Raw genomic sequence first — 13,519 nt, 5'->3', positions numbered from 1 at the left:
TTGCTCTGATTGGTCAATAAATAAAACACTGGTTGGCCAGTGGCCAGGCAGGAAGTAGGTGGGACAAGGAGAGAGGAGAATTCTGGGAAGCGGAAGGCTGAGGCGGAGAGACACTGCAGCTGCCGCCATGACCAGCAGCATGTGAAGATGCCGGTAAGCCACCAGCCACGTGGCAAGGTATAGATTTATGGAAATGGATTAATTTAAGCTATAAGAACAGTTAGCAAGAAGCTTGCCACGGCCATACAGTTTGTAAGCAATATAAGTCTCTGTGTTTACTTGGTTGGGTCTGAGCAGCTGTGGGACTGGCGGGTGACAAAGATTTGTCCTGACTGTGGGCCAGGCAGGAAAACTCCAGCTACAATCTAACAAATGCACAAAGCCAGGGAAGGGCTCTTTCCATCTTATCCTGCGGTTCTGAGAACCAGTTTGCTGAGATTAGAACCGGAATGCCATCTTCCACATTAGGTCATCCAATGAGCTGAGTGACTTCGGTTAGGCTTCCCTTTCAGGACAGATGGAATGAAATCTAAAGAGGAATTCGCCAATTCCGACAGCTTTGGAGCCTCCTCTGAACTCCACTCCATTTATCTTAACCCCCACCGCCAACACATTCATTTATCCAGCAAACGTCCTTTGAGCACCTACCCTGGACCAGCAGGGGGTGGAGACTTTAGTCAGCATCCGCATCCCCACCAAAGCTCCGAGTCCTGGAGTCCTGCCCATCACTGTGCAGAGACGACAGTGGCTAATGGCAGGCTGAGGGTGTAGCAGCTGCAGTGACAATCTCCGACCTAGACATCAGTAAGAGCCTCAATGTGGGCCAGGGACGAGGGAGGGAAATCTGTTGCTCACTACTGTTGGAGAATAAGAAGTGAGCTAGGGGAAAGGAATTGAAAATGAACCTGGACAGATAAAAAGAGGTAAGAATATGATACCATCCAAAGAAATTATGATCTCATCCTCCCCATGGGGTTCACAAATGAAAATGTATTTCTTCATCTTTATTTCAGTGAGTGTATTGCCACAAATGCAAATATCTCAGATCATTTGCCATACAGCTTTAGTGCTCGCATTCCTTTACTGTGAAACTGTGCCCAGCTTACAGAAAGCAACAGTTGAAAGTCAGAGGAGATACTGTTTGCAAAGAGAGATCACGTGGACTGAAACACAGCTAAGGTGGGGGAGAGGAAGGAGACTAGGTCAACACAGGGTATGTGGTAATAGATTACATGCCAGATTCAAAGAACCCACAATTGTGTGCCGAGACACAATCCCATGGCAAAACACAAATCACACCTCAAACAATGGCATCTGCTTCATTAAACTGCTGATTTGACCGTTGGTGGCTTTGTGATTTTTAAATATTTTTTTACAGATAAAACGTTTACATCCAGCTTCATATGTTTGAACCTATTTAAAAAACATGTACAATAAGTAAATACTGTAATCTGCCAGCTTTTTCTTTTTGTTTAAAGTGGGTCTGTTCATTACCCAAATAAAAAATGGAAGGCTATATACGGTAGAGCACACTGAAGAAAACTGAGCAGAGATTGGTGTGAGTTACCTGCTGTCTTAGGAGACCACATGGGCTATCATACAGAAGACTGACCATGCAGACAGATTGGAGACAGAAAGCTATCTGGGAGGCGGAGGGGGGACAGTGACCGCCTTTGTCCTCTGACTTAAGGAATCCATTTGCTTTCTCCCAGAGAGGTCTTTCAGGTGAAAGTCGGAGTGCTGGGGAGAGAATGCTGACCTATCAAGCACGCTGCCTGCCCGGGTGACTCACACACGCTCTCCCCAGCTGGAAAGCTCCCCCACTTCTGCCTGCCTCATCTCTGTACTGAGGCCAGAAATAAATTAGGACCAAATCCTGCTCTGTCGCAGAAAGCTAACGACGTACACAAGAGAAGTTGCCATGTACATGGTAGAAACAGCCAGGGAGCAGTGCATGCAGCTCTGTAGGCTGCTTGGAGCTAAAAGGAGACTCTCCACCAAGCCACGGATTGTGGAGTGCATGTATCTAGGAAAGGTGGCTGTTTCTAATGTAGGTGAAGGCTAGATGAACGTGCCAAGCCAAGACCCTTGTAGGAACTGCCTCTCTTTTCCTAATGGCATGAAGGCTCCTTGTGGGCTGGCTGTGACATAATCCTGCTTCTGAGACCATCTTATCAGTATCTCTCACCCACAAGGATTTTAGAGTCTTCTAAGGATAAAGGATTTTCTTCCTGAAAATTGTAGAGAGCATGAGTCTTGCCAAAAAAAAAAAAAAAAAAGGCACAACACCAAGGCACTCAACAAGCGCAAAGAACTAGATAGTTCCTGCTTACCTCAGGGGCCATCCAGAATGGGGTCCCAACTGATGTGTTTCTCCGTAGGCGTGTGCTTGTAAGCTGAGCAGAGACACCTGCGGGAAAAGGGGATCAGAGTTCAGCAGTGAGCAGAAGATACTAGATAGAGGTTGGCTGTTTTCCATAAAAGTCTAGATAGTAACTATTTTAGGTGTCATGGTCCCTGTCATAATTAACTGCTGCTATAGTGTGCTAAGGCAGCCACAGAAAACACAGCAATGAGGAAGTGTGGCCATACCTAAATAAAACTTTATTTATGGATGCTGAAATCTGAATCGAGTACAGTTTTCACATGTCATAATCTATTCTTTTGAGTTTTTAGCAGTCATTAAAAATATAAAAATCTAAGTATGGTAGCACATGTCTGCAATCTCTGGACTTAGGATCCTGCTGAATGAAGTAAGAGTATCAAGAGTTCAAGCCCAGACTGGGCTACATAGTGAGTTTGAGGCTAGTATGAGCTATATAACAAGATCTGGTCTCAAACTACAATGACTGGATACGCATATACACATAATTCTTAGGTCATGGGCTACATAGAAATAGAAGGTGGGGCATATTTGTCCCATGTGCTTTGCCAACCCATGAATGGAGTTTTAATCTAAATTCTATCTAAAGCATCAGAACCTGTGTTTCCTAATGAATAAGGTTCCTGTCCATATAGCTGCAAATCTGGAACATAAAGAAAAATATCAACAACTATGATCAACCCAAAATATCTCCCTATTATGTTTCCCAATTATTTCAGACAATTTCTTCAATAAGTGCTTCATTTTATGGAGGAGGAAGATTGGCAAGCATTATCTATAATAGAGCATCAGTGTAGACACAAAAAGATTCCAGGCCTTATCTAGCCTACAAGACTAGAAACTTGGCAAGAAAGCAATGCTTCTCAAATGGAAAAAGAAATTGACAGCATTGTTATCTAAAGCTCACTGTGGAAGACCTGAATTTTAATATTATTCCAATGTCCTTTGATGACCTCTCTTCTTTGTACCATCAAATACAGTGGAAGCAAATGTAGACTGGATTGGAAGTCCCGAGACCCACCTCCCAAGTCAACTATGCCTTTCACTGGTGGTGTGACTGCCTCATCTTTGAGCCTCAGTTTTCCCATCTTCAAACTAGGATAAGGGTAACAATCACACCTAATTTATAGGTTCTCCTAATACCAAATATGAGAATAATCGTGTCATGTGTACTTTATAAATGTATTTTTTTATACTAAGCAGAAGTCTAGCACAGCCCTGAAGAAAATGAGAAATGTTGGAACTACTGCAACTGAAGATACGAACTCATGTCTAAATACTGTCTGCTGCTTCTCAATGGACGGACACACACACACACACACCCCAGGCCCTGGATGATGAGGCTGGTTTCCACGTTCGCCATTTGCATTTTCCTTATTAAAGAGCCTGGAAGGGCTGCCATCTCCCAGCCCCTACACTTGAGACAAGGACTCTACTGTGTTGTCCAGGCTGGCCTCAAACTCCCAGACTCAAGTGAGTCTCCCACCTCAGCCTTCCCAGTAGCTGGGACTATACACATGTCCCAGTGCCCCAGCTAATCCCCACTGTGCTAAGTCCTCCATAACAATGCAGTAAACAAACAATTACACCTTTCTGGTTTTAATTTCTAGAAATTTCTTTTAGAGCAACCGGAGGTTCAGGAACTTTTTACTGGGAAGATTAAGAACATTTTCTCTCTCAAAGCTTGCAAAGCTGCTATGTGGATAAATTGGTTTTAAAATCTATCCTCATCCTTCTAAGTTATCCCTCTTCTGGAATATTAAATGCCCTCAGGGCCATGTAGAAAACACATTGTACTACAGCACATGGCTACAGTCCGGTCATTTCTCCTATTGAGAGGATCACAGCCTCAGACAACCCACCTCCTCTACCCTTTTTCTTGGTTTGCCTCTTAAAACACAGGCCAATACACCTAAAGCAACTTCATTTTTAAAATTTATTTATATTTTATGTGTGTCAGTGTTTTCTCTGTCTATCTGTCTGTCTGTATGTATGTGCACCACACGCATGCAGGAGACTGATTAGGCTGGAAGACAGTGCCATGTCCTCTGGAACTGGAACGGCAGACAGCTGTGAGCCTCCAGATAGGTTTCGAGAGCAGCAGATGCTCTAAACAACTGACCATCTCTCCAGCTCCAACTTCATTTATTCTTATATCACTTCTTCCACACAAATCATTTGCAGACACATCGTTAGACCAAATTATTTCTTATCGGCAAAACAATGAATATTAAAAACCACCATCTTATTTTTACTATGGTGATATTGGTGACGTTTTGAAGTGTTCTAAATGGTTTCTCACTATTTGTAGCTAACCTTGAACTTATTTAGAAGAGCAAACCATTCCATATGCCAAACACAAAGGAAAACTAAATGGCTTGTTGGTTTAGGACTATCAAAACAGAATGTTGGAGAAGAGTCAATATTCTCTGGCCTCAGATGATACTGTCTACATTTCCTGTTAATGTTTTCAGGTCAGCATGCCTCACGTGTTGAGGCAATAGTCAGAATTTCACATCTCCCAGGCCCAGAGGACCGGTTTACCTTCTGTGCGCTGCAAATAAGTATGCCTAAGGCTAGAGAAAGTCATTTCAAAAACCAAACAGCTTTCTCTTTTCATATGCAAAAGAGAGATGAAAAATGTAAATTACAGACAGTTGCCCTGAGGTGGGAAACTTTCACGGAAAACAAAAAACAAACAAAACCAAAATACCATTCTCCGTGAAGTTTTTCTTTTGCAATACTTTTATTTTCTTTTTTTAATAAAACTGCTTCGAAAGCTGAAAATAATTAGGAAAGCGCATCTCTGAGGGCGATCCATCTGGAGAACCCCCTACTCTCCAGCCCATTTGCCTGGAAAGTCCCTGAGCCTGTGAGCAGCAGAAAGGCCCCAGTCCTCAGAGACTGCAATAAATTGTCCCCTTCAGCTAAAGCTGCTTGCGTCAAGAAAAACAAATGCCACAGTCATTACCAAAGTCAACGAGCTTGACTCCTCCTTCGGCTGTCAGGAGGATGTTGTTCCCCTTCACATCTCGGTGGATGATTCGATGGAGGTGCAGATGCTGAAGGCCCTGTCCGGTGTCCCAGCATCACCGCAGGACAGAGAGAGAGGAAGAGAGAAATTGGAGCCGTCCGCAAATCAATCCAACAGTCTCATCAAAGTCCACATGGGTCACACCAGCCCCAGATGGAGTTCCCATTGTTAATGTGGCACAAACTGTCCCCTCTACACCACGGACATTCTTACCAAGAGGGCTCCATACAGGATGTAGGAGATCACAGCTTCGTCCAGGCGCTCGCCACGTCTCAGGAGGCCCTTGACAAGTTCGGTGACAGAGCCCCCGTTACATAGCTGAGAGAGGAGTGGGGGGGACAGAGAGGGAGCCAGAGAACCCAAACAAAAAGAAAGGACAAATATATTTAGAAGAAAAGTCTACTGACTGTGGACAATGTGGTAAATTTGCAGATCACAAAACTCCAGACTAAAATAATTAGATTGCAAATTTCTATGAGACACCAAATCCGGTTCTTTGTATGTAAGTAGTCTTTATTCAAAATAATGGTTTATGAGTGAACATGCTGATACCAAAGGCTGACTTTCTAATTGCCAAGCCAAATATAAAAGCACAAGTTATTACTTAGAAATTTGAAAGAGAAAGCATATCTGTAACCATGGTAACTTACTGGCTACTTTTCACTTTATGTGACTATTGTCTGTTTTTTGTTTTTCTTTTTTAAACATGCATTTTGGAAATGAAAAAAAAATTGAAGAGGCAAGATGAATGCCCTTGATACCAAACAAGAGACAAATCTCAATGATTTCAATGCCTTGCTTGGCACTGCGGGCATCTAAGGCTTGACCAGTAACTCTTCCAAAAGTGTCAGTGTTTGTCAGGCCTGCGGTACGCTTGGCTTTCTCGGGTTCAACTTGAGATTTTAGGGGGCTTTAAACCTCTCTCTCTCTCTCTCCCTCTCTCTCTCTCTCTCTCTCTCTCTCTCTCTCTCTCTCTCTCTCTCTCTCTCTCTCCCTCTCCCTCCCACCCTTCCTCTCTCTGCCTATAATTTAAAGCAGCCTAAGACTCCACCTGCACGCTGTCCTTTATTATGTAGTGTGTATCACCAAAGTATGGGTACAGAGAGCAGACACAGTCTTCCTCTCCCAGCAATGAAAAGGTTTTCAGGGAGAAACTGTACTAACTGTAGAGTTAAATCAACACATCTGTAACCGTTAGAAACGGGGCACGTGAACACCCTGGAATAGCAGGCAGCGTGATGTACATGCATCCTGCCCTTTTCTGGGGAGCAAACCCAGAGCCCTCATCCAGTGCCAGCAGCCATCTTGAGCTTATGTAAAAACCCCACTTTAGAGACTTGGGCTCCCTGGAGCTTTGTCTGAAATAAGTAAACTAGTGGGTGGGGGGTGCTCCCTTGCTTGAGTGGACTGGCTCTCTTACATAATGAAGCCGGAGAAGGGCAGATCAGCAGCTAGATGAAAAGAGGCAAGGACGTGTTAGGATCTATTCAGCTCTCGATCTGAACAACTGCAGCATTTAATAAAGGCTGAGCATATGCTTCTGTTTGATATGGTACCATCCCTGCTATACAGTTGTGAGATTCTTATATCGGAACAATCAAATAGCCTGGAATGAAATACCCATGCTTCTAGCCTTCCAGTTGCTTCTAAGTATATAACTAAAATTCTAATAGGAAACCCTTAAAATTAAGACAAAATTACTATCAGGAATTACTTTGCAGGGGCCCCTAAAACAATGAAATGTTTGAAGACTATGATGACTCTTGGGTTTGATACTATATCAAGTGACGTGGAGGTCAACAGTCTGTCAATATCAAGTTGAATTGACCACTCAACCTCATTGGTTCTCACATCCCAGATGTTGTATTCTGAGTCTGTCTTCCTATAGTTCAGATGTTGAATGACCACCAAAGCTTATCCATTAAAACATTGGCCTCCAGGATGGCATTATTAGGAGATGCTATGGGCCTTTTGGGTGAAAGGCCTTGTGGGAGGTCTTAGGTCATTGGGGCATACTCCCATACATGTTTCCTGGCCATTAAAGGAGCAGTTTGTTCTACCAGAATTCCATTGCCATCAGCACCCCAAACCACAGGCTTCCCAGCCATGGACTGGACCCTCTGAACTGAGCCAGCACGTCCTCTTTACAAGTTCATTACAGAGTTATTTTGTCACAGTGATGGAAAAACTAGCTGCTTGTTCTTTTGTTTCTAGCTGTGTGGTCCAGGACCCTAAAAGGACAAGGAACATTCAGTGTTCACCTTTCTGCTCCCAGTGGCTGCCAGGAGACTGTTCACCACCTCCTGCTCCATCATGAGATGACACAGTCCCCAGCCTCCAAGCGCTCTTTGCCCAGAAATGGGCACACAAGTAACTGGGTATGCACTAAGGAGGGAGGGTGTGTCCAGGGAGGAGGGAGAACTCTGTTGAGGGAGGATGAGAGGGGATAGCCTGAGAAGTCCTTCCATAGGAGACAGCATGTCAGACGTGAGTCTGAAAGACACACGGGGTTGGGGTAGGGCATGGAAGAGCATCTAGGGGCAGAGGAGCTGGGGACATCCTGTGCAAAGAACCGGGGCATGAAATTAGAGAAGTGGCCTTCGCGCATTTGAAGTCTAAATACTCTGCTCTCGGGACAAAGGGAGGTGGGAGGGAAACAGAGAATGGGCATTGCCATTCTCTACTGTCTCTAGTTCAATACGTAAGGAACGTGTGTGGCTAGAGAGAAGCTTTAGGCAGGAGGTCTCAGTGTTCGGGTTTACATTCTGGAAAGATCATGTTGGCAGCAGATTGGCAGATGAACTGAGGACATCAGCATCAAACATGGGCTATCAGCAGGAAACATCCGTGGGGGAGGGGCCTTAGTCAGCGTTACCATTGCTGTGATAAAACACCATGACCAAATCAAGTTGGGAACAAAAGGGTTTATTTGGCTCATGCTTCCGCATCACTGTTCATCATCTAAGGAAGTCAGGGCAGGAACTCAAACAAGGCAGGATCCCGGAGGCGGTAGCTGATGCAGAGGCCATGGAGGGGTGCTGCTTACTGGTTTGCTTCCCCTGGCTTGCTCAGCCTGCTTTCTTATAGAACCCAGGACCACCAGCCCAGGCAGGGGTGGTATCACCCACAATAGGCTGGGCCCTCCGCCACCAATCACTGATTAAGAAAATGCCCTGCAGGCTTGCCTACAGCCTAATCTCATAGAGGTATTTTTCTCAGTTAAGGCTCCCTCCTCTCTCTGGACTCTAGCTTGTGTCAAGTTGACATAAAACCAGCCAGCACAGCTGGTAAAGTTCTGGTCAAGCAAGCATGAGGGCTTAGGTCCAGGTTCCCATCACCCATATGCAAAACCAGGGAGGCAGTGCATATCTGTGACCCCAGCAGATATGGGGAAATCAGAGGCAGGTGGATTCCCTAGAGCTTTCTGGCCAGATAATCTTCCTGAACTGGTGAGCTCTGGGTTCATCGAGAGATCCTGTCTCAAAGAATAAGATGGAGAGCTAATTGAGAAAGATATTGACTTCTAACTTCCAAACCTATGTGCACACACATGCACTGATGCCCACATATACACCACACACACAAACAACAATCGAGAAGGGAGGCAGGGCCCAAAGTCAAGTCATGAGGTGCTTATGAAACAGAATCAAAGGGAGTTTCTGAGTACCTTGATGTGGAAAGTGGAGGCACAGTCTGCAGATTCAAGGAGAGGAAAGAAAGTGCTGGTGAGGTTCTCTGGTCCTCTGGATGCAAAGCATGAAAGGGCTCCATCTGGACTATGCCCCAGCTGGACTCCCATCTCCGGGGGACATGAGCTTTCTCCTGGTGAAGGGGATGCTGAAATCCTACTGAGAGAGCATTTAAGTGCTGAGTGTTGACCCAAGCTAATGCGATGCTGGAAATTCCCCCCTGGAGACTCCTGGCAGTCTCTTTCTGCATATGACCAACTGTGTGACAAGGGCCTCTTCAGCATGTGTTACTTGGGGAGCAAACTTGGAACCTTTCTTCATCACTTCCAGACTTAGGAAGGGGTTAAAAGTAGCTGTTTGTCAGCTAGATCAAAATTCAGCTGTGAACTAAGAAAAACAAAACAAAACACAAAAGAGATCTTACTCAGCCAGGGCCTTTTGTTCAGTAAATGTCAGAGTTAAGAGTGGTCTGACTCTCCAGAATTCACAGAAATGTAATTAAACTGTTTACGATACATTCAAGGAAGTTGCCCCGTGAAGTTGATAAGTCCCTGAGCAAGGTTTTAAAAGGAAAAACTGTGGTGACTTAGATATAAAAGGAGAGAGAGCAGTTTACACACTGATAATTGTCTAGAGCAAAACAGGCCGAGGCTTTTTAAAGAAAGGCAAAATGAGAAATTATATTCAAATGCATCAAATAAAATAATCTCCTTAGAGTTGTTGAAAGGCACACAAGCCTCCTGCCCCAGGCCTGAGGGTTGGCACGTAAGCCCGCCCATCCTTCCCGCCCTCTCTGTCAGCCATCAGATTCAAATACAGAGGTGTGTCTGCTCTCCACAGTCCCGCCCTATGCCCTCAGCATTGGGGAAATGAGGCAGCTGGATGCACCTAGAATTTAATGAGCATTTTGCTCCAAACTAAGAAAGATAGAAGAAAGAATTTACATTCCACGTCTCACTTTCGAAACATCGCTGAATATTGACTCAATCACAGTGTGTGCATTCATCAGGACAGTTATAACGTCAAGCAATAAAATGTTCCTTGCTCAATAAGCCATCAGCTTTCCTCTGTGTTATTAAGGAGTGGTCCAGGCAGCACAGTCTCCAGACTTCTGTTCTAGCCTCAGCTCCAATCATCAAGTACCTCCTCTACCAGTGTGTGGATTTGACTCAGTGAGGTGGCAGTTGAGAATTTCTTTCAGTGCCTTGTGATCAGTAGACTGCCAAGGTCTTTCAAGGGTGTGAGGTTCTACGAAGACTAAAAAAACAGTCAAAATTACTTGAGGAGGTACCGTAGGAAGCATCCTGTCTGCCTTTCTGTCTGCCTCTCGGTAGGCAGTCCAGTTCAGTTTTCCACTCCAGTTGGGACAGATCATCTTTATTTTCCTGAATACTAGGTCAAGTCTCCAGCTTGCAACTACACAAATGAAAAACCACACCCCTTGGGACTCAGGAGCTCCATTTCCAACAGGGAGCTGTTCACTCCTTGAGAGGTGTTTGGACTGGAGGTTTCCAGCACCCATCTCGGTCTTTCCTGGGGGTCTAAGTGTGGTGGTGGGTGAGCAGGGTCCCTCCCACCAGCTGTTTCTTAATTCGCTTACTCTGAACACAGATAGCAAGAGCCTGTAGATGCTGCTCTGCCTTCCAAAGCTCTTCCCTTCTCCTGTCAGAGGTTTGCTGCCCTTCATCTGACCGAAGCGTTCCCTCATTGCACTCTAGACTCTCCAGAGCAGCAACTGCAGTCAGCGTTTAGGGCCAATGCCATCCTGTTAACCCTTCTCCTCCATCAGCATCCTGCCCAGACCCCCATCCTCAACATGATAGACTTAATTCATGCCACAGTGTCAGTGGGTGAAGGCAGCTTGCTGTTTGATGCTTCCTGTGACATTTGGGACTAGACTGGACTTCCAGGGCCTGAGGAAAAGCGAGAGCTCAATAGAGTATATGTTCCCTCAGCCTTCCTTCTCTCCTCCCCCCTCCCTTTCTTCTTCCTCTCTTTTGAGTTAGCTCTGCAGACTCTGAATTTACACTTTGATCTCTAGTAATGTAGGAGAAGAGGTTATTATTAAAGACAATTATTTTACTTAATTTAAAAATCAAAGTTTTTTGCTTTCTTTTGTTTTGTTGTTGTTGGTGGTGGTTTTTTGAGACAGGGTTTCTCTGTATAGCTTTGGAGCCTGTCCTGGAACTCACTCTGTAGCCCAGGCTGGCCTCGAACTCACAGAGATCCGCCTGCCTCTGCCTCCTGAGTGCTGAGGTTAAAGGTGTGTGCCACCACATCCCGGTTTGATTTTTTTAATAGCTTTTTTCTGGCACTCTATACTATTTTCAGAAGTTGAGCAATTGATTCATGCTGAAATGATTATTTCTACCTGTCCAGGTTTTGCTCTAAAAGGAGAAGACGACAGTGTGCCTTAGTACATATTAGATACCATTTCCAAGTACTGGGGTGCTCTCAAAGGTCTAATTCTGTATTACATCTTATTTGGGTTAGAGAAAATGAGGCATGGATTTTTTTTTAATTTAATGCTTACTTAAAATAAACGCACACTGTCCAACACACCATGCACAGACATTTCCTCTGCACATCGTTCTAATGCTGCAGGTGTCTACCAAGAAGGGAATCTTCTTTGCTTTCAACTAACAAACTGGAAATGAATTGTAGAGCTGACATTTTCATTTGCTTTTCTTTTCAGAGTGGTGCTGATTTGAGGAGCTTATTGATAACCTTTTTCTACCCTCTAAAACTGGCCCATGAAATGTCTGCTCCCTGACCCTCTCACCACATCCAGCAGGCGAAGAGCAAAGGTAATACCAACTTAATCTCAGTGTAATGGATGAGGAGGACAATTCTAAACACATCATCATTCTATGGTAAGTCTCCTGAAGCAGACCTTTACAAGTCACAGGTGGGGCAGGCTCACAGGGGCACACTGTGGCCTGCCATCATCCAGCTCTGTGACTGGGCAGGAGGACTGCCTTCCCAGTCAGTGTCCTCAAAGACTGTGTGCTAACAGGCTGCCCACCAGCACATGATGCTGTTGGGAGGCAGTGTGCTTTTAGCGGGTAAGGCTCAGTGGGAGGAAGTTAAGTCTTTGGAGCTCTGCCTTTGATGGGGATGTCAGGATGCTGGCCTCTCTTTTTTCCTTCCTGATTTGCTTCCAAGACACCATGAGGAAAACCATTTCTTCTTCAGTTTGTGCCCATCATGATGGACTAATTCTTCACAGGCCCAAAAGCCATAGGCTAGAAACTTCTCTAATCAGGAGCCAAAACTGGCCTTTCCTTTTTTAGGTTGATTTTTATCAGAGCTTTCGTTATAGTAAAGAAAATCTGACTGACACACATAGTTCAAGCCTGTCATGTAACTCGTCATGGTCATAGTCATGCTATTCCCCTCTCCGGCCCTCTCGACGTCCGTGGAATGCCAAGAGGCTGAAACTAAACAAAACAGGGATTTCTGCCACTGTCCGAAATCTAGCCATCCATGTGTTTCTGAGACTTGTGGAGGCACCGGGCACATCCCGCTATCCAGCGGCCCGCTATAGACAGCCCATGCTGGGACACAGAAGGTAGCATCCAATGCCACCAGTTTGGGCAAAACCATCAGCAAAATGATAAATGCAAGCATATTGCATGCTGAGGGATAAGTCTCTCAGTGTCTCTGAGTGGCCTCATTACCTGCCCCTGCTCAATGGGAAAAAGCAAGAAGATACTTGGCCTGGGAGCATTAGCACATGGCTCAGGTCACAGCCTGGCTCCTCCTTATTATTCACAGCTTCCCTGGCTGCCTTGGGTGCACCTGAGGCCCCCATCCCACCTCATCAGGAAGAACAGTGACTCATAAGCAGCCTCCTGCTTGCCCAGTAGCACAACAGACCCTTGATGAGCCTTGAAGAAGTCCTGAAGGTTTCAGTTCTCTTTGTCTGAACACAGAGATGTTTGGAGTGGGGTGGGGTGTACAGAAAAGGGGATGAGTGAAAGGAGAGACCTCTTGGTCACTGTGTTTCCACGATGAAGTTATAGCGAGCAACAGAGCTCTTACAGAGCTGAAGATGAATACAGAGACTCGGGAAACAATGGCGTTCCCGAACAAAGCATCAGTGTTATGCAGCTTTGTGGCAAGATAAAAACCCTAATCTTCTCGGGGTGGGGGTGAACGATAGGTGGTTAATGAAACCCAAAAGATGATGGGAGAATGTACATATGATTTAATATACCAACTAACGTCTCCAAGCTGGTTCATAAACATCAAGACCCCTTGCACTGCTAGATTGTGAGGAAGGCAGCTGATGTGACAGAAATATTGAGACCAGCTTCCTGCAGATTATCACGCTTGGGTATAATAATGAATTCTCCATCCACGGTTGCCATGACAACCAGTACACATTGTCCCATTCTCAGGCTTTCCCGG

At 45.2% G+C, this 13,519-nt stretch overlaps 1 protein-coding gene across 2 annotated transcripts in view; it reads right to left on the bottom strand.

Moving 5' to 3' along the window:
- Myo3b (myosin IIIB) overlaps positions 1–13,519 on the bottom strand; it is a 394,965-nt gene that overhangs the window by 331,287 nt on the left and 50,159 nt on the right. For both annotated transcript variants that reach the window (XM_076569620.1, XM_006972402.4), the window contains 3 exons: positions 5,631–5,735; positions 5,355–5,454; positions 2,334–2,410 (listed from right to left, as the gene is read on the bottom strand). In XM_076569620.1, coding sequence (XP_076425735.1) covers positions 2,334–2,410; positions 5,355–5,454; positions 5,631–5,735 — 282 coding nt within the window. The remainder of the gene's footprint in view (positions 1–2,333; positions 2,411–5,354; positions 5,455–5,630; positions 5,736–13,519) is intronic.

The sequence above is a fragment of the Peromyscus maniculatus genome, chromosome 4 (assembly GCF_049852395.1).
Source record: "Peromyscus maniculatus bairdii isolate BWxNUB_F1_BW_parent chromosome 4, HU_Pman_BW_mat_3.1, whole genome shotgun sequence".
Classification (NCBI taxonomy): Eukaryota; Metazoa; Chordata; class Mammalia; order Rodentia; family Cricetidae; genus Peromyscus; species Peromyscus maniculatus.
Note: the sequence above shows the minus strand (reverse complement) of the source record. Positions and strands in the feature narration are given on the sequence as shown.